The 26,356-nt window shown below is 33.6% G+C and overlaps 2 protein-coding genes across 2 annotated transcripts; both read right to left on the bottom strand.

Moving 5' to 3' along the window:
• Window positions 1–423: 423 nt before the first annotated feature.
• On the bottom strand, window positions 424–9,906 carry LOC142976367 (serine protease inhibitor swm-1-like). The gene is made up of 4 exons (XM_076119650.1): window positions 9,729–9,906; window positions 6,569–6,748; window positions 2,566–2,750; window positions 424–651 (listed from the first exon to the last, which is right to left on the bottom strand). Exons 1-3 carry the CDS (start codon window positions 9,790–9,792, stop codon window positions 2,566–2,568), a joined length of 429 nt encoding a protein of 142 aa, XP_075975765.1. The 5' UTR covers window positions 9,793–9,906; the 3' UTR covers window positions 424–651.
• Window positions 9,907–14,906: 5,000 nt separating this feature from the next.
• Window positions 14,907–20,918, bottom strand: LOC142976365 (uncharacterized). Its single transcript, XM_076119649.1, has 6 exons — window positions 20,788–20,918; window positions 19,120–19,305; window positions 17,571–17,768; window positions 16,978–17,202; window positions 15,655–15,852; window positions 14,907–15,082 (listed from the first exon to the last, which is right to left on the bottom strand). Exons 1-6 carry the CDS (start codon window positions 20,888–20,890, stop codon window positions 15,066–15,068), a joined length of 927 nt encoding a protein of 308 aa, XP_075975764.1. The 5' UTR covers window positions 20,891–20,918; the 3' UTR covers window positions 14,907–15,065.
• Between the last annotated feature and the right edge of the window lie 5,438 nt (window positions 20,919–26,356).

Here is a 26,356-nt window from a genome sequence, read left to right as displayed (position 1 = left end):
CTTATATTATGTCTCTTGCAATATGAATAATAGGTGACTAGTGCGGTTTCTCTTGCGTTGTAATTCAGTAGAATTCCTATGCATTAACTTTCCATTACAGATAATATAGAAGTTTATTCAAACCTCATTAGAACAACATTTCATATGAAATTGTGAAAATCGGTACATATATTTGTACAAAATTTCCTTTTAAAAAAATCGATCAGAAGTAGATTTTTGCGTTCAAACAAGGGTATTTATGTAAGTTCTAGATTATTATCTAGTACTAGTAGTAGTAGTAGTATTTTGTTGTCGGATTCAGTGCGTATTGTGGAACGGATCCATCGTTTAGACGCACTAAACAACAGTTGTTGTTGACTCAGGAAGAGTCAAGCTACTCATTTATTTACAGCTATTAATGGGGACTATAAATAAAACACAATATAAAAATAAAATATTCATTTTATTTCCCTATTTTATTTAAAAATCTTGGCCAATTTTTGACTTAAAATAAACTAGAATGTTTAGAATACTTAGTTAGCAGGTCAGTCTTCGTTACAATGCCACTCATAATTATCTCAGAGGGTAAAAGTTGTTTATTCTTTCAATTTTTTTTTCTTAAAATCTTCAAGTTCTTAGAATTCCGTTCTCCGAGTTCGCAACAAATTTTTCCTGTAAATTAAATAAGGTCGTGTAATGAGAAAAATACTTGTTTAAGTTTTTTAGGTTCTGTGAAAGTTGGGCACGTTTTGTTTACTTTTTGTAAGACACTGGGATATTTTGCATAAAAGTGCTTATTATAAACATTATCTAAAGTGATCTGAGTCTAAATCATATGAACTATATGAAAAACGAGTTCAGGGCTTTCAATCATTTTGAGCCCCCTTTAGCCTCAATCGTTTTTAAAAATGTATTTATCACATTTTAATTGAAGAAAATTGTATTCGTATAAAAAAAAACTTTGAAAATAACTAGATTCTCACGATAAATATAAATCTCACGACAATTGGATTCCTAAGCTTATTACTTACTACCGTTTACCTTATTACCGTCACTGAAAATACCATTAAATATGTTACACAAACAAAGTATCGCAATCGACTTATATCGTCAAACAAAACTTTGCATACGCGTTTGAAAGTCAAGTTCGCACATAACCGCTTGCTTATAATTGTTACAGCAACAATTAGAAAGGTCGTAACTGCTTCGAAGCAATTCCGCTTCGAGGCTGTTCATTAAAACAAGCGAGATTTTACTCGTTATATTGTTTACTTATAACAATCGGTGTCGAGTTTAGAACATTTGGTTATTAAGATTGATGATAATGCGCGGGTTTCGTTACGCTAATTTTGTTTCGTATTCTATGTTGGAATCAATATTAAGATTTATTATTCTCTTAATGATTTGATTTGGAAGCTTCTAATGATGGTAATTTCCATAGCTTTGATTATCTTGTAGGTGGTCGATTTTCTAACTCATCTTTGTACTTTCTTGGCGAGCAATCATCTTTTTCCAGAATCAAACTACCTCTAAGTAATAAAATAAAGTCTGCTATTTTAATGTTAAAAAACAATAAACTGCCTAGTGATTGTTTTTTAGAAGTGGACAGATTCACAATTTTAGCGGGAGAAGGCTATAAGATGGCATGACATTTAGGTCACTTGAGACAATTTTTTTAAAAGTTTAAAGCTTAAGCTAAAGCTAACATTGCATTGTAGAGAATGAATAGCATAAAATTAGGTTACAGTAATACTACTTAAGACCTTCTTGCACTAAACGTGAGCATTGCAGTACAACAAGACGTCTTTGTATGCATCCCTTGAGATCTTTCAGCAAGGACAACTTCGGAAAGTAAAACCTAATCCCAAATGAGTGCTTCACTGTAATTACAAAACTAAGGATGTTTTTGAAAATACTGTTATTATACTTTAAAGCCATAGTTTCGTTTAACAACTTTAGTCTGACAACGTAAGAAAGAACCTTCGGCATGCATGATTCGCCTAGATTACAATTCAAAATTCAATGTAGTTCTAAAATAAAGTAACATTATTATACAGGCCATCGTAAGCTGAATAATCTTGCAGTTCACTGATGCTCTAAACTCTAAATTCTGTAATTTCTTTAAAAAAAAATTCTTATACCTTCTCCAGCCGCGGACCTTGCATGCAAGACTTTTACAAAGTTGTCGGTATATACAGTAATCAGGGTAGGTAATGGTATAATTTTCAGAAATACTTTTTGTCTAAAGTAACATTTACCTTTATTTTACTACAAGACTACTGTAAAATGTTTGCCGAAGTTGTAACCACGAATTACTTTTGGTGATTATGTAAACAGGCTTTTGAATATTAGGTGTTGTTGAAAAAGAAATATTAACCTATCCTAGTATAGCAAAGTTAAAAGTTTTCCCTACATTATTCTAATTAGTGAACGTTTTGCCTCTAATTTAGCTAATTTTGTTATCACAATTGTAAGTATGTACATAGTAAAACATTATGACGTTTCTGCGCTGAAAGATCACTACAATAAAACATCCTACAGTGTCTTAGCACAAAATTTTATAAAGGTATTAAGTGCCATACTTACTCAACAGTCCACTGGCAGTACACATTTCCTCAGACTGTCATGGAAGACATATCCCTTTTTGCAATCGCAGCTGTTGTACCGACAACCGCTCAGACATGTCTTGTTTACTTCTTTATAATCTGAACAAGAGTTGCTGCAATGATTGCCGCAACCTGTTGTGGCGTTCACGTCCCCTCCGCAGCTAGCTGTAAATAATATTCTAAGTTATTAAAGCTCGAAAGCAATAGAGCTCAGATAGTAGATTCTATTTAAAAAATTAGGAACATTATTTGACCGCAATGTGTGTATATATTTTTTAATCTAATACAAATATTTATTAGTAATGGTTTATGACTTTGCCTGTCCGTGAACCCATAAAATGCCGTTTTAGAACATGCATTATTTATTATACTAATCAGCGCTTAAGTAGTTGAAAGGTTGAACATACATATGCATGTGAATTACAAAAAATATCATTTATATTGTAGGATACGTCTATATATGTAGACTAATCTGTCTTCTAAATAGTAATCTATCAATGTATCAACTTTCGCACACGATCACAATTACCTGAAATAGATTCTGGAACCGAACTATTTTCGGACTGTAATAGGAAATCAACAAACCGGTATGCTTTGATCAATCGGGATTGATATTCAATAGTCGCACGTGTAGCATTTCTATTAAATCACGGTATAATGCGCGTTAGTGACAATGGCTCTTGAGTATTTGGGTCACGTGATATATTGTAAACAGTTGTCATCGAAGTGTTTCACTGTGGGAATGTGAGCGTGAGATGTATCAACGCATTTCACGGAAATGTAATGTGGGCAATTAGGTTAACGTGGTCAATAAAAAATTAAGAGTAAATAAAAATTGTTGTAAAACATTTATGATCACAACAATATATACATTTTTCATTTGAATTCTAATAAGCTACTAGCTCGTGACGTCAGACTATTGTACTTGTTTTCAGAAATAAACATTAGTTACAGTAACAAAAGTACCCAACTAGACTAGTAGTCATTTCACCGAGTATAGTATGTATTCATTTATCAAAAAATATTGTTTTTTTTTGATTAACCAAGTCTTGCTAAAATATCGTCTGGAATAAGATGAATATGATAAAATATGGAACAATAGAGCACGTGTAAGTTTAAGATATCTTTGTCAACCTTTTCTTGGAAAATATACGACAAAAGCAAAAAGAAGTTGAACAAAAGGAACTCTTGTGAATGTACTCAATTATAAGTTAGAGGCAGTGTCAGTCGCCCGCATGTTCGAGACAATACCACGAAGCTTCAACCTGTATTCTCATATATTCTAAACCTGAGAGTCGTATGCGTGACTTGTTAAAGGCCAAAATACACAGGCTACAATTAAAGCAATTATTACCAGACACATCGCTATAGAACTATTACGACAGTAGTTACTTATCATTTGTGCGAAGCTTTTTTTGTACAGATATGGACTATCGAATATGATAATACACGGAAATGGAAATTTTTATTTTCTGTTACTTTCCGTGTTGTATGCTCAACTGCTTTGTTCAAAGGATAGACTAACGATAGCACGGTGCTTGTTTACAAGGTGCCCATGACGATGGTGTATCTTTTTGTATAGCCGGTCAACAATTTAGCAGTATGTTAAGTTTAGCGAAGTCAGTTGGTGGATATAGAACGGGTCAGTTTATGGACTCATAACGTTCAGTTAACGAAAATTAAGTTAAAAATCGCACTACATATTAGAAAGTTTCAAAAACGATTACGCATATTCAGAAAAACGCGCCATTAATTTTAACCTGTCTGCTATGTCCCTTAACGCTTATTGTATGGAGCTAGCGATCCGTTCTCAAACTTACTCAGTGATGATAATGCTGTGTGAATGTTCTAAGCTTCGCGTTTGTAGTTAGTATGACTTTAAACAACAGGTAAACACTGGAACTACTTGAACAAGCGGTAGTGAATCTGACTGCTATAGCGTGATAACTAACTTTGATATTATTATTTAGTTGCTATGTCAAGAAAAATTATATTATTTAGTAGAATATAGAAAAAGACCCAAGTGGAGATGATGGTATTGTTACTTAAGTCTTTTTATAACTGAAGGTACGATTAGGACTTTGACGATGAAATAGTTTTTTGATGTAGATGTACGCTATAGTTGAATTACTTTCTATAGTTATTTCTTCTCGTGATTGTTATTCTGATCCCATTTATTACAGTCGGTTCTAGTGACTACCGAGCATTTAATATTTCAAATTACTTGATGTGGTATAGTTTTCTCGTGAGTGGTATTACTTATTAAAATTCCTTACAGTCACAAGACTCTTAGTTCGACGGCTGGTTTTGGTAAAGTATCATAATCAAGTAAGTATATGGCATGCCATTTGATAAGTAAGGCCAGGAAACGAAACACGCTATTCGAACAAAAATCTTACCGAGAGCAGGTAAGTATAAATATTCAATAACATCTTCGGGATAAACAGAACAGCAAAACAAACCGATTGCTAGCACTACAAAGCAATTTCCTTCCTTCCTCTATTTAAGATTTCTACGCACAACTCAAACGGTGATATTGACCGCATACATTGAGGCCCACTTCACAGCACTATAACAATATTTCATACATCTTGTACCGTAATAACTTGTACGAAAATCTGTAAATGTATAGTTTATATTTGGACTTGATATAAATAGTGGAAATACAGCCTTTGCCGTCAGAAAAGTATTTAAGTTAGTATTTATCGTGCTCGTCGGTAACTTGATTGAGTGTTTGGCACTTCACGAAAGTAGTATAGTACTAGTATAGACTTGCTATATTTGTGGAGCAGGGTATGTGTAGTTTATAACGTGTTTGTCGATTTCTACAATATTTTAAATAGATTTTGGTTAGAACTCGGCCTTAAAACGTGTTTTATTCATGGTGTTCAAATAGGACTTTAGAAATGTTATATTATTTTATCATTAATCAAAGTCCAAAAAGTCTGTGGATTGGTAGATATTATGTGCATTTGTAAAAACATGTAGCGATTTAAGATATCATTAGCCACACTCTTAGTGGTCATTACTGTATAATAATATATGTATCTTACTGTCGTGTTTCATAAGATTTGAGTAAATATTGCACGAACACTTTAACTTTTACAATATTTGTATGACATATATGTTATTTTTACAAAATATTGTCAAGCAAATATAGTTCTTATTACTTTGTGGTTGTACTTCCACAACGTTTCGTAATACCCGCACCCGCAAACCACAAACTTGAGTCAGATCTTACTTCTTACGGACTTTGAGAGACTTCAAATAACAAACTTATCCCGGTGTTCCATTTGTATTCTACGTTTCGACTTCTATTGAGTATTGTCTGTTCCAGTTCTGCTGATAATACGTAGATGACATTTACCGAATAAGTTTTATAGAGTATGAAATGTTTTACGTATAATGTATGGGTTTGTGGTCGAATTGTGTCGTGTTCACTCGTTGTTTCCAATGAAATGAGAAGAGATTTTTTTTTTTGGACGGATTACTGTATTTTGTGTAGTTGGTATAAAGACTATTTCGTTTTATATGTTCTATATTTTTGAAACTAATACAAAATTTGATTTAACAAATCCAATTTATGTTATATTAATGTTTTTTGCTTTAGAGCTATATTTTCGATCGGATGTTCTAGATTGCCGTAGATGTTTAACAATTAAATCTCGCATGACTTAAATATAAGTCCAGACAATGCAATTCAATTCAATATCGTATAAGGTATCAAAGCAACATTTTTCTCATTACACAATCATCAATAACCAGCTCCTTTGTTAGATTAAAAATATATCTTTTTTCCTTACAATGCCACTGCTGGGCAAGGTCTTACTATTGAATGAGGAGAGGTTAGGTCTTGAATCCACCACGCTGGCCAAGTACGGATAGAGGACTTTGAAAATATATCTCACCAAAACTAAATTTCCTTCAAAATAATATTCATACGAATACCGACGCAACAAATGTAAGCATAAATATGTACTCACGGCACTCAGTCTTAGGTATGCAGGTGCCATTAGTGTTCCTCACATAACCGTCAATGCACACACACTCCGGCTTGCAGAGTGACGTCGCTCCTCCACAGCGGATCGGATGTCCTAGGTCTTCGCATCGCTTCGGCCCGCAGTGAGCGCATTCTACTGTCGTTTCGTTTTCTTTACACGTCACTGTAAGATGAAAGGTTCGTTTTAATTGATTAAGAAAATTGTGATTTGCATGGTGATTGGAAGTTTGGGACTGTAATTTCTACGTACTCCACACTTAAATATGTATATAATAGAAGAGTGTTAAGTCAACCTATTAGGATGATTTAGCAGACTCATTATAATTATATTCTAGGGAATAATAGGGCCTTTCTTTTCGGGAGATGCGGGTTGAGTTGGTTAGGTGTAACAACTGAAAGACAGAGCTACTTTCTCTGTTTATATAAGTATGAATAGTTTGTTAATGTTCCGAATAAATAAGAATACCTTTCTATTGTTACTTTTGAAGATTAAAAACTTAAACACGTAATGTTTAAAATACCTATTTGCTTTGTAACTATCTCGCTGCATCTTTGAGGGAAAACAAGTAAGATATTGTAGAAAAAGACCACGTCTAAAAACCCACACAAACAGGGATAGCATTCAGATAGAATAATCCCAATGATGTCTATCCACTCTGAATTAAATCAGTATTCTATGCATGTCTGTTTCATGTTTTTCCTCATAAAAATGCACCAGGATACATCCAACGCGATATTGCAACTAAAATTTTGTACCTGCAGTTTACTTTGAAACGTGATTTTCATACAAATTATTATTCATAATGTTTGTAGCGAACGTGTGGTCTACAGAGGCCTTATTTAGGCGGTTTTGATGTAGTGTTATTGCTAGTCTATATTTGAAATCGTGATTAGGCAGTATAGCGGTGACTAGTGCACGTATAGCGTGTAGGACATTAGCCAGATAATGTTAGACATTTTGTTATGAGCAAGAAGAATGTCGTAATATTAATCATCCGAAATCTATTTGGATTTAGTGGTGAGTAAATTTGTTGTTATCGTCTTCAAAAAAATATGCAATTTGATTGGAACGACGGTTAGAAACTGCTCGTGTAGTAAAACTCAATTAAATCTGATCAGAAGTTTTAACAATAATAGGTAACAAATAAAATAATAAGTAATGTATTGTTTCAGCTTATAGGTACTCGAAGTTGCAACAAGAGATTTCGAAAATACAGCTATTTTACTCGTCTATATTGAAATTGCCATGTATCGGATGCGCTACCCAACTCCAGGATGTTTCTTGGAATATTCCAACAGAATTCAAAATAGCAACGTACTAGTGCAACCGAGAACTGAACAAGATTGGCAGTCGTATTCACTGCCTCTCAGGCATCAAATAAATACTTTTGATACAACATACACCATGAAGTGTTACCGTACAGTTTAGCTAGTAGAGAGCCCGGTATGCCAAGTGTGTGAGTGGCGGAGGTGGACAAAATTTTGGCTTCGTCTTCTAGAGAGACTGTCGGATAACCTATCTGATACATATAGTGACAGATAACCGATACTCTTTTTTGTTTGTCGTATGGTTAGTGGTCAACCTAGTGTCAAAGTTGTTCAAGCCGCCCGAGAGGCCTTTGTCAAGGCTTAACAACAGCCGGGCCCGACTTTTTACGTACCCTCCGAAGCACGGAGACGCCCAGTTCAAATACCACTATGCGATCACCCATCTATGGAATGATAAAGATCGTTTACCGACCGGTGAGCGCAACTGGTTATGGGCGCATGGATGAAAAGCGATATATATGAAACTGGCTTATAATTGCATCGAACCGTTGCCTGATTACTACGGCTACCTTAACCATACATGGAATTATTAATTATACTCTAGATACACATACATGCTGAGAGTCTCTACTTAGTTGTTGGACTATAGACGGTGTATTTGAGGTGTGAGAATCAATATATAAAGTCAACAGTACAGAGTACTGGAAGGTTCTAGATATAATTTGATCTACAAGTCTAAACCGATACGAGGAATGTCCAATATTTACTTAAAGCGATTGCCGACCTCCTTCAACGTAACGTGAGGGAACTGATCTTAGTTCAAAGCACGGTTCAAAGACATTCTAGTAGGTATACTATTATTCTGGTAAAGGCTAGTTACATGGCCGATGCCTGTTTCGAAAAAACTGGGAGCGGTCCTTCGTACTTAAATTTTTTACACCCCCCTATTTTTTACGTAAGTATTAGTATCGCATCGCAATCATAAAGATACCAACAAAGTTAAATAAAGCATCGTAACAAATATTGAAACTTAATATTTAATTATGTTTTGTATCGGAATTGAACCTGCTGCCCTTCGCGCAGTTACAGTCCGAGCTTTGGCGCAAGATACAACAATAAGGCTGTATTCTCGATCCCAATTCCATGGGATTGTTGAACGGTAAAACGGTAAAACGTTGTATTCAATGAATAAACCTACGTGTTTCACCTTCGAGTATAACTAGCATTATACTAGAAAAATGTCGAAGCAATATTTTACTTAAAAATACAAAAACATCTAGGAAACTACACTGTAGGTGTATCCCTTACTGATAGTAATTAAAACGCTCTTTTTAATGAGCACCGTTAGAAACGTTTTTTACTAAAAGAGTATTCTTTTTTTTGGTAATATTCGTTAAAGCTTTTCTCTTTCATCTGAGCGAATAGTGCTAATACTTTTTTAGTAAAATTTTCCGGTTAATCAAGATTATAAACGGTTGATGTGTAAATTTTATGTAAATCTATTCAGTCGTCTATGAGCTTTAACTGAACATTTTCCGTGGTTTTTGTTTTAGTTGATCAGTTTTTGTAGTAGAGGTAAAGTATTTTTTCGCAAGAACGCTTCCCACCCAAAACAAATATTTGTATATCCAAAAGATAATAATTTGTTCCGCGTGAACACAATTTGTATAATATAAAATATATATTTAATTCAATTGAAAGAAACCAATCAAGCGAAACATTTATTTATTAATATATTGTTTTTTTTTATCGCGCGTAAATTGATTTTCACTACACCGAACACAATAATTATAATTATCATCCAATTATACACACATGAATACAATAAGTTCAAGGTGCTTAAAATAACATTAAAATAAAATGCATAAACTTACATTGACTATGAATAAAATACACCCAATAAGTAGAAATTAAAACGGTCACAATCCACTTAGCCATTTTGTAAAACGTCCACTACTGACTGCTGTCACAACACAAATGACATTTCTTCGAAATTTAAATTCAATCCAGAGACTATATGACATTCAGTTTTTTCCTTTTATATCAATCGTTGGGATTACTCAATGGCCAGTTTTCCTTAAACTAATAGGCAAATGAATGACGTGGCCATTTAAAAGTTTTAAGATTCAATTATTTCTCTTTAATTAAAATATCAATTTGTTTGTCATTGTATGGTTAAGGAAAAACCTTGCAAAGCACGTGATAGATTCGTTCTAAACATATTTTTGTTTTGATGTCTTGCTGTGCAAGCCTTCAAGGCTAATTTAGTTCGTACTGATCTACAAATAAGAAACATTATTGCGTGACAGTTTCTCAAGAATAATCGCATTGTATCACAGTGATCTATTTCCGATAATAACAGTTATGAGATATTTATAACTATGACTTTGAAATATTTTGCAATATCAAGGCATGTTAATGTGATAAAAAATATACTTACGTATCGTGTTTTTATCTATGTTCTTTAACGAAGCCTGGTAGAAGACTCCCCCTTATTACTAAAAGCATAATGTGAAGAAAAATGCGTATTGCTGGGTCTGTACCTAGCTCTTTAGCAAATTCTGGCACAATTTAAAGGCTGAGTATTTTACATTTTTGTCCTCATTTTGAACTAAAATATACTCCTTTGAGATAAATATCTCGATTCCAACAAACGATAAATCGGGGCAGCCCCTATCAAAATAAACTTTCAATACTTTACGAACCTTTTTTATTGCTTTTGTTTTATTTAAGAATACCTAACACAATAATACCTTTTTGTTACTGTTGCTATGCGATTTTATCTTCTCTTTTTTGTAAATTTACTTGTCTATCGTACATAAGCACATAATACCAAGCTTTTTACAACCAAAGCTATAGACAGAAGTGTATGAAAATAAACCCATATTTTGCCATTAACAATGTAAGTCCAATGTAATAGGGCGAGCCCATAACCATTTTGCTATTTAAATTCCACATTGCTGAACTCAGTAAAACAACCTGAGACATCGAGTGTAGCAGTCGGATACACTACCGATCGCTCCACAGATACATATATATGTATGTATATATGTAAAAAAAATTAACCCATTAATGTCCCACTGCTGGGCAAGGGTCTCCTCCCGTAATGAGGGAGGGGTAAGACCTCGAGTCTACCACGCTGACCAAGTGCGGGTTGGGGACTTTGCATGTCTTCAATTAATGTATTAAACAAATTTTAGGCATGCAATGTTTCCTCACGATGTTTTCCTTCACCGTTGGAGCATGTGTTAATTATTTCTAATACACACATAACTTCGAAAAGTCATTGGTGTGTTGCCTCGGGTTCGAACCTGCGACCACTTGCGTGGGAGGTGTCAACTTATATATATGTATACACATATATTATATTATGAACTGATATAGTTATTAGCATTACGTACCAGTAGCAGGTGTCGTGTTTACATCAATTGAAAGTAATAAATAAAGAATGATGACTAATTTGATGAGCACATGCATTGTTTATCTCAGTTGACGATAGTATACGTCATTTCAATAGCCACTATGCAGTACATTGCTTCTTTGACGTAACATATTAGTTACTATATTTATGTGAAAAACAGTGTATTACGCAATGGCTATCAAAAAGTTGTTTATTGAAACAGACAATACGCCTGCTGGTGACTAATACAACTACAATGGAGTTAATTTATGACCTTCTAGTAATGAAGCCAGCATCATACAATGATAGGAATATGATCATTGAGTACAGACTAGTGGTCTCAACATAATAATTATATCTTCCATTGTTTTTGTAGCATCACGTCAGTTATACTCGAAGGTGCTTAGTTGTATCAAATTGTCCCATTTACAGTCTTAGTCTAAGTAATACGATGTGTTCCTATTGCTGTACACAGTGGAACTTACCAAACTAAGGGCTACTATAAAACTAATAAAAATATGAATCTTAAATGCCCATTAGCACTTTGACCAACCCGGGAACGAATATAGACTACAGCTCGCAATTCGCTCCTTGAATACAAAAGGGCCACAAATCGAAATCTATAAATTTTACAGGAGAGCCAAAACAAATTTTTGAAACTGTTTTTTTATAACATTTCATATATTTATTTATTAAATATAAGATGTTAATATATCATTAGATGCGTATTTTTTAGCTCTATCTTTCTACAAAATAAACTTTGTAATAGCTGTTACCTATTAAGAGAAAAAAGCATATAAGTCCCTTTTGCATTCAAAATTTGAACCAATATTATGAGAAATATGTCAAAAATTAAACACAGTTTTACAAATAAAAATGGTTAATTGTACTTTTTTGGTAAAAAAACCGTATCAAAATTTTAATAATAATTACTAAGTAAAACCATAACTGAATAGACCAGGAAAACATTGTATTAAACAATCTAAATGAAAAAATCTTAACTTTTTATTAAGTAAGTAAAATTATTGAGATCAACTTTGTGCGTAACTTTCATTATTTAGTAAAATTAAACATCAATCATCATCATCAATCAATGGGTAACGTGACGAGTAGACTGAGTGCAGCAGGAGTATTAAAGAAATAAGATAATAGAAAAGGTTTTTGAGTTTTATAAGCCTTTATATTGAGCATTCGTGGATTATTCCAAAGCTTTTGACAGCATTACTCATTCCGCCATAGAATCATCACTCCATCCAAGTCCTACTTAAAGATACTATGTAGTATCGAACCTTCATACATCAAAGTCATCAAAGCAATAGACAACAATATCATTCCAAATCCAAAGAAGCATGAAACAGGGAGACCCGCTATCTCCCAAATTATTTACCAGCACCCTCAGAGAAATTTTCAGGAGCCTGGCGGTGTTATGGCAATCAAAAGCATAGTTGTAACTTGTAAGTGGTAAACAGTTAACAAACCATTGTTTTGTAGATGACATAGTCCTCTTCTCTTTTTCGGCATCGGAACTCGAATCAATGCTCAAAGATCTGAGCACGGCAAACCTTCAGATTGAACTGATTAAGAACCGTACAAAAACACAGGTTATGACCAACAACACAAAACGTAGGGTCGAGGTAGACGGGCACGTCATAGACTATGTCGACGAGTACACTTGCTAGGGCCAGATAACCTCTTTTAACAACCGACGGGACAAAGAGTTGGACAAACGTGTCACAAGTGCCTGAAAGAGATCCTGGTCCAGGAAAGAGCTAATGAAGGGTAACCTTCCACTGTCACTGAAGTGAAAGCTCGTCGACATGTTTATACCTACTACCCGTCCTTACCTACGCTGCCCAAACATGGTCCCTTACGGAAAACCAGAAAGAGCCAGAGAGCGATGGAGCATAGTATATTATGCATCAAAAGAACAGATCACGTCCGAAATTCTATACTGCGCTTCCAAACTCGCATAGCCGATGTAAGGGAGAAGACCGCCTGGCTGAAATGGAACTGAGCCGGCCACATTATCCATATGCATTCGGAAAGGTGGACCCGCATATCTACCAACTGGATGCCAGAAGATGGTCATAGCAGACGCGGGAGACTTAAATGGAGATGGCGGGATGATCTAGACGCATTTGAAAAGGACTGGTCGGATCTAGCCCCTGAAAGAGGAATTTGAAAGGAAAGGGTGCCTCTTTACTTTGCCTGCATCAAAATCTATTATTTTATTTTTAAAGTTGTAACGAAAACTAAAATTATTATCATACCAAACGGTCATATTTCTGGCCTTCCCATTCTAGCACGCTAAAAATGATTATTAATTTCCACAATAATTTAATGCAAAAGTGACGTATTTCAAAATATGCTACTGTTATATTACAAAATATAATAACAAATACTAGTGTTTGAATGCAAAACGGTCGTTTTCAGAAATATGGCACTTTTGTATTACGAAATATGGTAACAAATACTATAGTTAGAATGCAAAAAGGACGTTTTCCAAAATATGGCAGTTTTGTATTGTAAAATATAATCACATTAACTTGAAATTTTGCACCCAACACAGACATATTTTGGATTGTGGCACTTTTTCATGCAACTGACGAGCATTTGCGTTGAATCTCCGGGCGCAACTCACAAAGTGGCTGTTTTGCACTGACATTACCTGTCAAAGTGAGCTAATGCAAAAAGGGCAGTAAGTCAGTGCAGCCATAATATAAGCAAAAATGATGGGGGTTTTTTTTTTACTATAAAATATAGTCGGTTCAGGTGTCATTTTTGCAATAAAACGATTTTCATTTTTTTTTTAGTTGTGGCCCTTTTGCATTGAAGGAGCGAATTGTACAGTGAACTAGCATTCCACGTATAGCAGACTAGATCGAGTTCCTATTCCTAAAATCCTTCAAAATTGGACCGTGATTCGAAACCATAAACTCACCATTAGTTGCGAAAATAAATTTCAAATATGAAATTGTCAAAAAACGTCCAGCGAAGCGTCGCAACAATATCCCCGGGCATAGACAGTTTCCCCTTTCCTTCTATTTGTCTTTATATAGTCTTAGCGTCGATCGGATTTCTTCTCAAAAGCCTCTTATCCCGTTTTCACAATGTTTATAGTTTTTGTACGGGTTGTGGAGTGTTTGAGTGCTTATAACAATTCAATTTTTCTTCCATCGGTTGTTCGATTGTGATTTTATGTGTGTAAGGAGCTTTTGAGAATGTTATATATTGTTTCGGATTTGTTACTGTTGAAATAAAGTACTTAACGTATTTTTTTAATAGAACTTTATCATTTCATTGTTTTATACCATAACATATATATATCATCATTAATTTTATGTAATAAGCTGATGTCAATTGCTTGAGTCACATTACCAAACTTCGGACTGCTTGATTAATTGAGAACATTGTAGTAGCGATTAGAGTAAACAATCGTAATTGAAACTTGAACCTCTACTTAACTCTCTACGAGTCAGTTATTTTATATTACCTACTGCTAAAACTCTCAATACAAATAAGGTAGGTATTTTCATGAATCATAATAATGTGGTTTATCCCTTCACGAGGAAGTAAAATGATGGAATTTCACGTCATTAATTAAAACTCCAGACTCTAGGAAGTAAGATGATAGAATTTCAACAATAATATAAACGATGACTGATATTTACAAAAGTAAATGTGATGTTAATTATTCGTCATAGGAAAATAAAACCGCAGTAAAATACAGATTGTTTATTACAAATATTTGATAGTAAATAATTAACATAATAAAACACCGTCCGTACAAAATTACCAATTCATCGAGAGCTTAATATTCATAGTAAGCTGGAAACAAAAGAAAATGGAGCATCATTTCACAGTTTCAAAAGCGTTTTACATAATTGAGTGTATACAGTTTTATTGGTTAACGACTGGCCTTATTTTTGAAACAGATATGAATGTATATGAATATAATATAATATATATGAATGTTGTAAATTATGGATATCTGATGGTAGATGTATATTGTATAATGACGATGTCCATGTCCTGTCATGTCGATGTCCTGTATACATCAGTTAATATTATTATGTGTGACCCGCACACAGTGGTAGTAATGTAGTGAACATTACTACCACTGTGTGCCGGTTACGGATTCAACTCTGTCACGGAAGCAGATATTTGTGATTTACAAAAATGAGTAATCGGTTAATCTCACGGGTATATAAATAAATATATAAATATAAAATAAAGTAGTGCCCATAAAACACGCTAGGGGCGCTGATCTACTGATAACTACTGCTGTTGATACTGGTAGATAATCGCTCTTTTGCACAATTGCTTTTTATTAAAACTGGATATCATAGCAGGATATCGGCTAAGGAAAAAATACTTTATAGAATAATTCATATACTTACGACAATCATCCACATAAATACAAATACCACTGGCGTTTCTATAGTGATTTTCTTTACAAATGCATCGCGGTTGACATATTGTTTGTTTTTTTGTACATATAACTGGTGGGCAATCTACGTCACCGCAGTATTCTATCAGGCATACTGGAGGACACGCATGCCAAATTTCATTGGGCTTATTGCAAACGGATTTAATGACTGAAAATTAAAAATAAAAGTATTTAAGATTTATGGAACAACCTAGTAGGTGTGTGCTTGATTTTTTTTTTAATCTTCTAAAATTAATAAACCGTAAATTAAATTTAACACAGTTATTCATTGTTACTTAGTTAACTTTACTATTTCTCACAAAATGCACTGGTCGTTGATTAAATAACGCACATAGCTGTCTTTTACGTCGAATAATTATCTAGAATCTAGAATTTCAATACAAATTAGCACAGTATACCTACTTCTACCGCAGCTCTAAATACAGTTTAACCAACATCGAGCATTAAAAGTTTGCAAACTTGCAGATTTCAAATACGTATCTCCTGCAGTTTGCAAAAAGTCGGTCTTAAAAACCAGAAGCAATCCAAACCTACAAAATAAATAACCCTAGAAGCCGACGTTGTAGCAAACTACTTAAGTTTTTAGGTCGATGTAATCTATTTTAGCTGTATGAAGTAGCTAAGTGTAGTCAAGAAACTTTAAGCGAAATAAATATAGACGAATAAGAGTTGTTCCTACTAACTTCTGAGTACGGAAGTAGTTGGAAATGTATGTGTGTACGTTTAGTGAAAACAGGTACACTATTCTCATGTGCAAAGAGCTTTCCGATCTAGTTTTGTGTATGTTTAAAACATTTGTGGAAGTCTGTCTAAAGTTTTCTGTTTGAACGATGGTTTATATACCTATGAAGTGAGTTGAGTCAGAACCGTATACTTTAGTGGAGAAATACTTTGTTGTGAAATGCACTTACAGATTATAATCTGGCTGATGGACTTTATTGATCGGTTCTTAAATGATAATAAACTTGGAAATAAAAAATCTACCAGAGTAATTGCGTTAAATGTGAGTGTTAATTCAAATGTCTTGAGGGAAACTTGAACTAAGAGTAGAAAAACCATAAATAAAAGAAATACTCGATACAAAACAAGATAATTAGAACACATCAAAAATATTTTTCAAAGAATTTTACCATTAACTTCGTCACTAGTTGCCATCTAATTCTAAGCGTATGTAATTTAGCTTCTTCAATCCATAATTTGAGTAACTCTTAGAACTACTTACAAGAGAACTAGAATTCGTAAAGTCCTAAATGTAAATTTACAATTGACTTACCACCACTTGTGCTCAAAGTTTTAGAATGGCTGAAAGTTTTACTAGAATTTTGCATAGAAGATGACGAATGTGATTTTCTTCTAGAACTGGATGCACTACGGGCCGCTGATTGATTTCTAGATGAAAATGTTTCTCTGTAGGTATTCAGTGGTGCAAAATATTCTGCGTCGTGATTATGAGGAGATAGTGCACTATAGGACGGTGAGTGTGGATTACCGTAGAACTCTGAAAATAATAAATAAATATGGATACAATATACGATGCTATATAGTCAGTTCCCAGTTATAAAGAATTCGTAAATCCTGCGACACTAAAGTAAAGAATACTTTGATAAATGTTTTCCAGTATTTGTATGATCAATGTGACGAGCAGAATGTAGACTCGTCGTAAATAGAATTAAAAAACATACCTGCATACCTGTACATAAACCTAATGCAATGGAGAGTACCTTCTCGTAAATCCCCAATTTAAATTACCTGGAGATCATAGATCAACTTGCAAGCGCTTCTTAGACTTTGCTTGTAAACTCCTTACAAGCTTTCACTGTTAAGTACTATATTATTATACTTCTAATAGAATAAAACACAACTTACGTGTAGGACAAAACATTTTCGGTATGCACATTCCTAAAGGATTTCTTAAATATCCTTTCGCACAATCGCATCCTGGACGACAGAGCTTCGGTCCTTCGCAAATGTATTTGATGTACAAGCTGTCGCAAGTCTGTGGAGGGCAGATAGTTTCACAGCCAGTTTGTACTTCGTTTGGAACACACCATATAGGTTCTGGAGCTGAAAAAAATATTAAACGCAATAAAATTAATTACAGTAACAAAAAAAAAACACTTTTTTTGTAATACTCTAATTAAGAAATTACTATTGTTTACCTATATTGTCTCCATATCATTAAATGATTTAGTTACTTCCTTAGATTACGTCATTTTATGTATGACTACTGTAAACTCTATTATTCTACTTCAAAAATATATTAATAATATAACAGTTTACAAAAACAACAAAAACTAAAAGTTATATTCGCAGCTAACCCCGTGAGAGACCATTTCGCTAACTGATTACCTATTTGTATAAAAGCTTGCACTACTCTTGTATTAGCTTGCACCTAAAACGTTTGCGGAATAAGCATTAAAATTCAATAGGTACAAAGTGGAGTTGCTGAGGTTACTACTAACGTATTCCATTTTATGAATAGCACTTCTGATTTTATGATTTGATTTGTTTAACTTTGTTGAAATTTGATTTATCTGAAATATTTTCAAGTGATAGAGTTTTTGGTTATTTTTTATGACAATATACGTCTAACGAACTTGAAAATATGAATATTAACTACATATAAGTTTCCCAATTCATATTTTTGTTACCAGATGCTAGCTGTATGTGAGCAATGAGTTAGCATGTCGTTTGACATTGAACATGATTCGATTCTTGGTTATAGCAAAAAAATATTTAAACATCGGTTAGAAATTGGATCGGAATGCCATTTCCGTCCCGCGCACTCTGTGCCTATGCCTTTTGTTATTTTTTCTATGTACCGTCTTTGACTTCTATGTAGCGTCTTGTAGCTTGATTCTCTACCACTATCAAGTACCTACAACCAGCTAGCTATCGATACATTTTGCACGAAAATCTGATCAGCGCCTTTAGCGGGCTCCATAGGAACTAATTTGGTCGTACATTTGAAATGTCAAACTATCGATACTTGCCCGCACCGAATGTAGAGAAATGCGCTATTGCTATTTAAATATAATATAGACTTAGTTAATAAGCGTGTATGTACTATGGCGATGAGTTACTACAGATACAGTCATAATTATGACAATGTATATATATCTGAGGTTATATAAAGCGTTATGTCATATAATAAACTCATTTAATTTATCTGCTTCACCGGTCAAAGTGTATGTTACAGTAGTTTAATCATGCAAAGGCTTGGGTGCTCATTCGTAATCGGTAATTGGTTGCAGCTCATTACGTGTTCAATTATTGAAAACATTTATTTTTTAATTAAAAAGAGTAGCCTTGAATTTACGTTTCATATTGGAAATTTTACTTCATTAAATAATGAAATTCAATAAAGTCGAATTATGAAAACATGGAACTTTTATTATCAGATCATTATACTTACGACATTCATCTTCTGAGATGCAAGGTCCTGTTCCATTCTCATATAATCTCACGTATCCGTTGTCACAAACGCATCCAGTGTAAGGAACGCACAAACTTTCTGGACTAAGTTCTACACGATTGTCACATGTTATTCGACAATATGGAGTTTCAAACTCATAGTGTTCATGATGACCGCATTTGTATTCTGAAAACAAAATTATTTGAATGCCATTTGTTTTAATTTTAATAGAGATGAAGTTTGGGACGTAATTTAAAGGGCGTCTGACGTGCATAGTGGGGGTAAACTTGCAGTCACTTGGAAGCTGCCAGCCATACAAAGCGGACGTGTAACGGGTGCAATTGTTTTAGAAAAGTATCCAAAATTTTACTGTTTAGAGTTTCACAGCATACTTTTTAACAAGGTTAACAAATTAATATTCATTAATAACAGTTTTTTTTTTAATTTGGGCAAATATGTAGTTGAAATATTTACCAGCCTAGAGAGAGAGAGATGATGAAAAATACTTCCATATTGTTATTAGAGTGTCATCAGGCTAATTCTTTTGAAAGCATGATACGTTTCTGCTCACTCCTACGTATTGGCGATGAAGTGATAATGAATTGAAAATCACATGTAACTTTGAGTTTGAAAGCAAGCCACTTGTGCGGAAAGCTAATGATTAAACCATTACCTACTCCGAGCAGAAGATATGTACATATGGAATTGTTTCTTAAGTCTTGGTTAGGAGTTGAATACGTTATTACATTCCTTCGCCGGCATACATAAAGGCGAATTATAATTTGCATAGTGGCTGACAGTTATCGCTACTGTAATCAGTTTCCTGTCGACGAGTGGAATTCCTTTGAAAGTACTATACGAGATGACAAATTAACAAACGCTTCTGAATACATTCCAGAATATTAACGTTTTATATGATGTAGGTGCTGAAATATGACTCATGTACTTTACGTAAGAAAATAGTTTTAGGGAAAAGTTATGTTTTGTAATACTTTTTGTTACTATACGTTCACGTGGCTAGTGTCTTAAATAGAGGTAAACATTTATTTAAATTAGGTAGCGTAAATTTGACATGGCGTTAACGACTTTAATGTCTAAGTTTCATGTCAAAATTGGATTCATATTATGCCTTAGAGATTGACTTAAATAGCTTTAGTATTAATACAGATTTCATTTAGTAATTTTTAATCAGCCGTATGTGTTCCAATGCGACACAAGAGTTTACGATCTTTTGAATTTAAATTGCAACTTTGTTGGCTCTAGTCTAACCAAATTAGTTTCTGTTAAGCGACTGCCATGAAACTTCATTTGCGCAACCCAAGGGACTAATCTGGAGCACGAAATATCCACTTTTTAAACTAAGTCTATTTTCATCATTTTCTTAATGTAATATTTTTTTTCTGAATTTAACTTTCCGAACAATTATTGTTTGTCTAACAAGTATATTCACCCCTTTTAGATTAATTATCGCTTAAAAAGTTACCCTTAGGCATCCACCCTAACAAGATAATAATAAAATTAAAAATATTATATAAAATTTCGTAGCTGTGAAAGGAATCAACGCGAATAACTTTAGGATCAGAGATTCTTTCGAACAAAAAATATTTGTTGAAAAGTTTCAAGGAAATTTCTTTAGATTAAGAAAATATTTTAAAAAAGAATACCTACTTGAAGGGCATCCTGGGCGGTCTATTGTAGCAGAATTTGAGGAAACACTGACTGTTAAAAAAGATAACACTTTTGCTAAAATTATATATTTATTTGCGTACATTTTTCTAAGAAATAGATTTAAAACAGAGGTGTATAGTGAAGAGTCTATGACTTTTATAAGTTGTGTTTTCATTTGCATAAATAATGGTAAACAATCAATATGTCACAACAACACGTTTGGTGAAAAGAATTCACTTGTTCAAATAGATACTGAACAAGTCAATCGTCGGCTCCATACGTCGACAGTCTATATCATAATTAATCTTATATAGGCTTCGATCCCCGTTTTATTCATATTAATAAGTTTAACGTTTTTTTCATCAGAATTTCGTCTGTGTCATATTTCTTCGTACATTTTATCTTTGACATAGTTTATTCATAAGTAATGAAAATTTGAACTTGGCGTTATAGGGGCTACTAAGATATTGAATAAAATCTAATTTTAATGATTATTATGAATTATAGTTTAGTATTAAAAATATCTTGTCACGTAAAGGCAAATAAAGAAAGAATTTAGTGCTCTGTTAGTAAGCATCCTTATTTATTGCTATACCATAGAACTGTAATGTAAGTGATCAAACCAACAAACTGCAATAACGTAACTATGATAATTATAATATATCATGCGTAGGTTTCACGTATACGTCTTTGTGGTCTGAGGCTTAGCGTCATAGGAAAACCACAGAAACTAGCATAAAGTCACAAGGGGAAACCGCTAATTTAATAACTCTAACTTTCGACTTCCCTATTGAAAACTGCTCCGGTTACAAAATTGCATAACTTGATGCAATTAAAGATGACTCGTGCTGTAAAAAATCCAACTCAGCTCTTTCAATATGAAACTTTATTATGAAGGATGGAAAGTTTTAATAATCCCTAGCGACAAGCGACGAGGACGTCCAAATCGAGATGGTGTAACCTCATTTCACACCGGCTGAGTTTTATTTCATTCATTTTTAAGGTGATAACTAAGTTTATTATTAATGTGCTCATCTATTTTACATCTCACAGACTGAGGAGTGGATTGTATAGATCAATTTTTTAGAAGGGAGTGATAAATTAGTTATTTTAATTTGAAAGGAACATCTGAGGTGTATCTGTGAGATTGATATTGAGTCGATTACGCTAGTCAACAGCAGGTTGGGGATATTGCATCCCTTCAGCAATAATTTTCAGGAACCTTTACACAGGCATCAGATTTTATCACGACGATCAATGACCAACGGTTTTTGGTAAAGATTTTTCATTTCATATGCCCGTAAGTATTAGTTTAGTTATTTTTGTTTTAATTTGATTTCATAATAGTAATTATAATCAATATGTCGTTATACTAAGTACCTCTATATGACCAACACGAGTAATCAATCTTTTATTTCAAATAAAACTTAAACACCTAATAAAACAATATTAGCATAAAACAATCTAAAACTTAGTGACTATATATCCTACAAAGTAACAGAACGATGGACCTCACTCCGTTAATAACTATAACTAGCTTCGAGCTCGGACTTTCACTCGACTGGGAAAAGATATTATACTTGTTAGAGGCGTTTTTATAAGTTAGTAGTTTCTTTCTAAGTTAGTGAAGAAAAGAACGTACTATTATGTAATATAGTGTTGAAGACTGAAGCCAGGGCTTTCTTCTATCGCGTAGATGATGTACTAATAGTCGTTTCTTTAGCAGAAGGAGCAAGTTCCTAGAGTAAAAGAGTAATAAAGGCATTGAAAACTGTAAAATCTTGTAGCTAATAGTTGTTAATAATCAATCAAAATAAACAATGGTAAGAACATCAGAATGTGTTCGTGCGCCCTCAGCAATGGAATAAACGACACGACTACTTGGACACTAGGCTAACCGTTAACTATTTACAAATAAAGAGAGCCTTAGAAGTTGATTGTCTACCACTTACCACTATCGACCTCTTTTATGAGGATGACCGATCGACGCTCATAACGTATTTCGCATTGCATACAGAATACGTCAGGAGCGCTGATTGTGATCCTATTTTCTAAAATTAAATGCCTAACGTTCGCTAGGCGATAGTACCGATTGTAGAAAATACAATACCGAAACATTTTGGGAAATGTTTCTGAGGTAGAGTTTACGAACGCTCGCATAGTTAAGAGACCTTGTTTATACTCTAGTGGTCCTCATGCCACTACTATTATTGCACACAGGTGTCGTAGGTAAAACAAATATTTGCAAAATACTCAGATCACTGTTTCGTATGTGCGTTGTGTGACTGTGGTTTGTATGTTTGTAAGGTTTCCCACGAGGTCATGACACAAATATCGGTGTGAGTACGAATTTAAAACAAATTCCTGTTGTAAGATTAAATTTTTAAAGAAAGAATCCTAAAACTTGAAATCTATAACGACGATTTTTTCGAACGTCGCTTTGTTAGTCATTATGTGAAACGATATTTTAACTAAACTGTTTCCTCAATTTTGATGAAATTAAGAGAGATTCATGTTTACCTGCTTATTAGAAAAACAAAGTTGCTATTTTTTTTATTATACATTCACGCGGTCAGAGTCAAATGGGACAACTCAGTAACTTTGACATAGACACAAAACTAGTACTGCTGTATTTAATATGTTTTTCAATCTTAGCATTACAGTGCTATTGCAATACTAACAAGCAGCTAACTAATACAACTACAATATATTAATTACTTCCTCGGACTATCACTTAGATTCACCAAGTGTCCACTCGCACCATGTTGACCGACTCCAATTGTTGACGTAAATCGAACTCAACATTGTATCGACTTGATTGAATTATCAAATATATGTACAATGTACATAACTCGAGAGCTTTTGACTGTATTGTATGACGATATCGATAACTGACAGTGCTTATAGAATTGAGATACAAGCATTGAAGCGATAGCTTCAGATATCGGATTTCGAAACTGCATTGTTGATGTGAAATAAGTTTCACAAGGTATGATAAAAAATAAAAAAATACTTTTATTCGTACCAGTTACATACAATAATAATTGATTAATAAATAGCTCTGTTAAATATGTGTGTGTTCGATTGTTATTCTTTAACGCCATAACAGTTTAGCCGAATTAAGTAAGATTTGCTAGTGTGACCAATGTTATGCCGTGGGCACATCATGGGCAATTTTATCTCAGAATTTAATATGCGTTAGGTATATTGTTATTTTAGGTCTCTGTTAAACAGTGCCACAAAAACGTTTTCATTCTCCCAGAAAAACAATTTAACCTTACCAAAGGATTAATATAATTGAATTAATTAATCATCAGCAATGATAATTAATGATCTAACGGAATTCCGTCGACGCCCATTGATCTGATTTCCAATTAAAATTAAATATATACTTGTGAATAAACTTCAGAGTATTAAGTAGAATTTAATGAAAATTCACAATTTCATTCTACTTTTATTTATTTTTAGCAACTCGATTTAGCGAGGATTGCTGTTCTATTAATATAATATTATTTTGCCTGTTGAGCATAAACATCAACAAACGCTTGTTCTATCAGAATGAATTGCTAAGTATGTATCGTAATTCTCTTCACTTTAAGATAATTATAATATTGAGCCTGTGTAATAAAGGACGAGTCTACTGCTAAATACCGGGTACAAAACCAAACTCCAGACTACTACTGGGAGCACCCAGTTCCTAGTAACGATATTAGTAGTACGATTTACTAAAGTTCCTTCTAAGAACCAAAATCAAATAGTTTTATAGAATAATTTTAGCTCAAAATTTTTCAAAAGTGTTCGTATTTTTTTATCGAGTAAAGTGCATGAACACAAACGATACGCATTGTATACAAAGAAAAAAATACACAACAAAACAAAATGGCCGCTGTCTCAGTTTTTATTTACGTTATACTTGCGTCCGTATGACTAAGTGAACGTTGTTATGGTTTCCTGCGATAAGAAAACACAGTTAGCCAAAGGTGACAGAAATGTATTACGGTTACCACCCACGGCTTTTAGTCATAACTTATTTCACGTATATCCTATGGCAATTTGGACAATTTTCTGCCATTTTGTCTTCATTTACTTCGGGAAAGAAGACAGTAAGGATAGACTGGGGACTTTGACGGTCAGAGGTTTTCAATCCATTAGAAATTGTGTTTTTTTTATCGAAAAAGTAAGAATATAAAACGAGTTGACGAAACATAATATTATACAATAGTAAACTAGGACAAGATGAGAAGAAACAATCGGTCGGCGATTGTAAACAATCGGTACTATTGAATAACAAGAGTTTGACGTTTAAAATATACTGCAAAATTTTTCCTATGGCGCTTGTTAGAGGTGTTGATCAGATTTTGATACGAAAGTTCTCGATGGCTAGCCGGTTATCAATAGTCGATAGTGGCAGAGAATCGCATGGTTAACCTATAATGAAGTGACTTATATTTCTAATGTTTGTACATACAAGAAAATACCAATTTTTAATGTAATTTATATTAGTTAATACTATTGCTCTAGGAACAAAATTTACTTCAACCTCAATAAATTAAGTCACAAAATGTAACTACAACAACCAAAACCGGCAGGTCGTACGAGAGCTCTTGCATTTTAAATTACGCATTAGCCGTAGTAATAAGCGAACAAAATGAGTAGTTCATAATAACTGAATGCACGCGCACAGGTCGAGGGTACACTACAGTTGGCCGGGTAATTGCCTCATTACAGTTAAATACATCCTCCAAAATATTCCTTCGCGTTTCGTTGCTCTCTGAAAATTGTGGTTTTAGTAGAGTAATGGTGTTGTTAAATAAAGAGAGATTTTTGGTTTATATTTTGCTGTAATCATAACGTACCTTTTCTTACTTCTCTGCAGGTAGAATAACAGGAAACTTGATCTTAGGTTGTAATAGTACCTACTACTAGCTAGAGTTGGTCTCAGACGGATAATTGTCCAAGAGTTGAATTGAAAGATGTATTATCGAAAAGCATGATGCAAGATGGGTCAATGACGTTATCTGTGGTAAGGTTCAGAACAAATAGTCGCGAGTGACATGAAATAATGATCACTGGCGTAACTAATCGAACATGACGTGTGCCCTAGAATGGGTGAAGAAAATATTATGTGATGATAACGCGAACAACTGTTTTTTTTTCAAATTGAGAAGTGTCTAACCTCAAAAAGAACTCATAGTGTTACCTAATATTAGGAAGAGTTGAAGTAATCTCTGGCATTATAATATAATCGCTTTGAACCAAGTTTTATTTATCTTAACAAACATTTACTGAATATAGAACAAATAATAGTCGTAGAAACTAAATAACAATGGAATAAGCAAATATCCGCATGGTATATTTGCATTATACAAGAGGGATTTCGAATGTCTCTCGCGGTAATGTGTAAATAAGTTGTTTGCTACCAGTAATGTGTAAATTTCGCGTTTGTTCTATGGTAATTGGTAAATAAATTGGCATTACAAATGAGTTGCAGGGAAATAACTGAAACCAAATGAACGAATAAGAAAGATCTTTTTACCAGAATATCGGAGACGTAAAATTCTATTTTTAT

The sequence above is a fragment of the Anticarsia gemmatalis genome, chromosome 11 (genome assembly GCF_050436995.1).
Source record: "Anticarsia gemmatalis isolate Benzon Research Colony breed Stoneville strain chromosome 11, ilAntGemm2 primary, whole genome shotgun sequence".
Lineage (NCBI taxonomy): Eukaryota > Metazoa > Arthropoda > Insecta > Lepidoptera > Erebidae > Anticarsia > Anticarsia gemmatalis.
The sequence above is the reverse complement of the archived record's forward strand: the minus strand, read 5'-3'. Positions and strand labels throughout refer to the sequence as shown.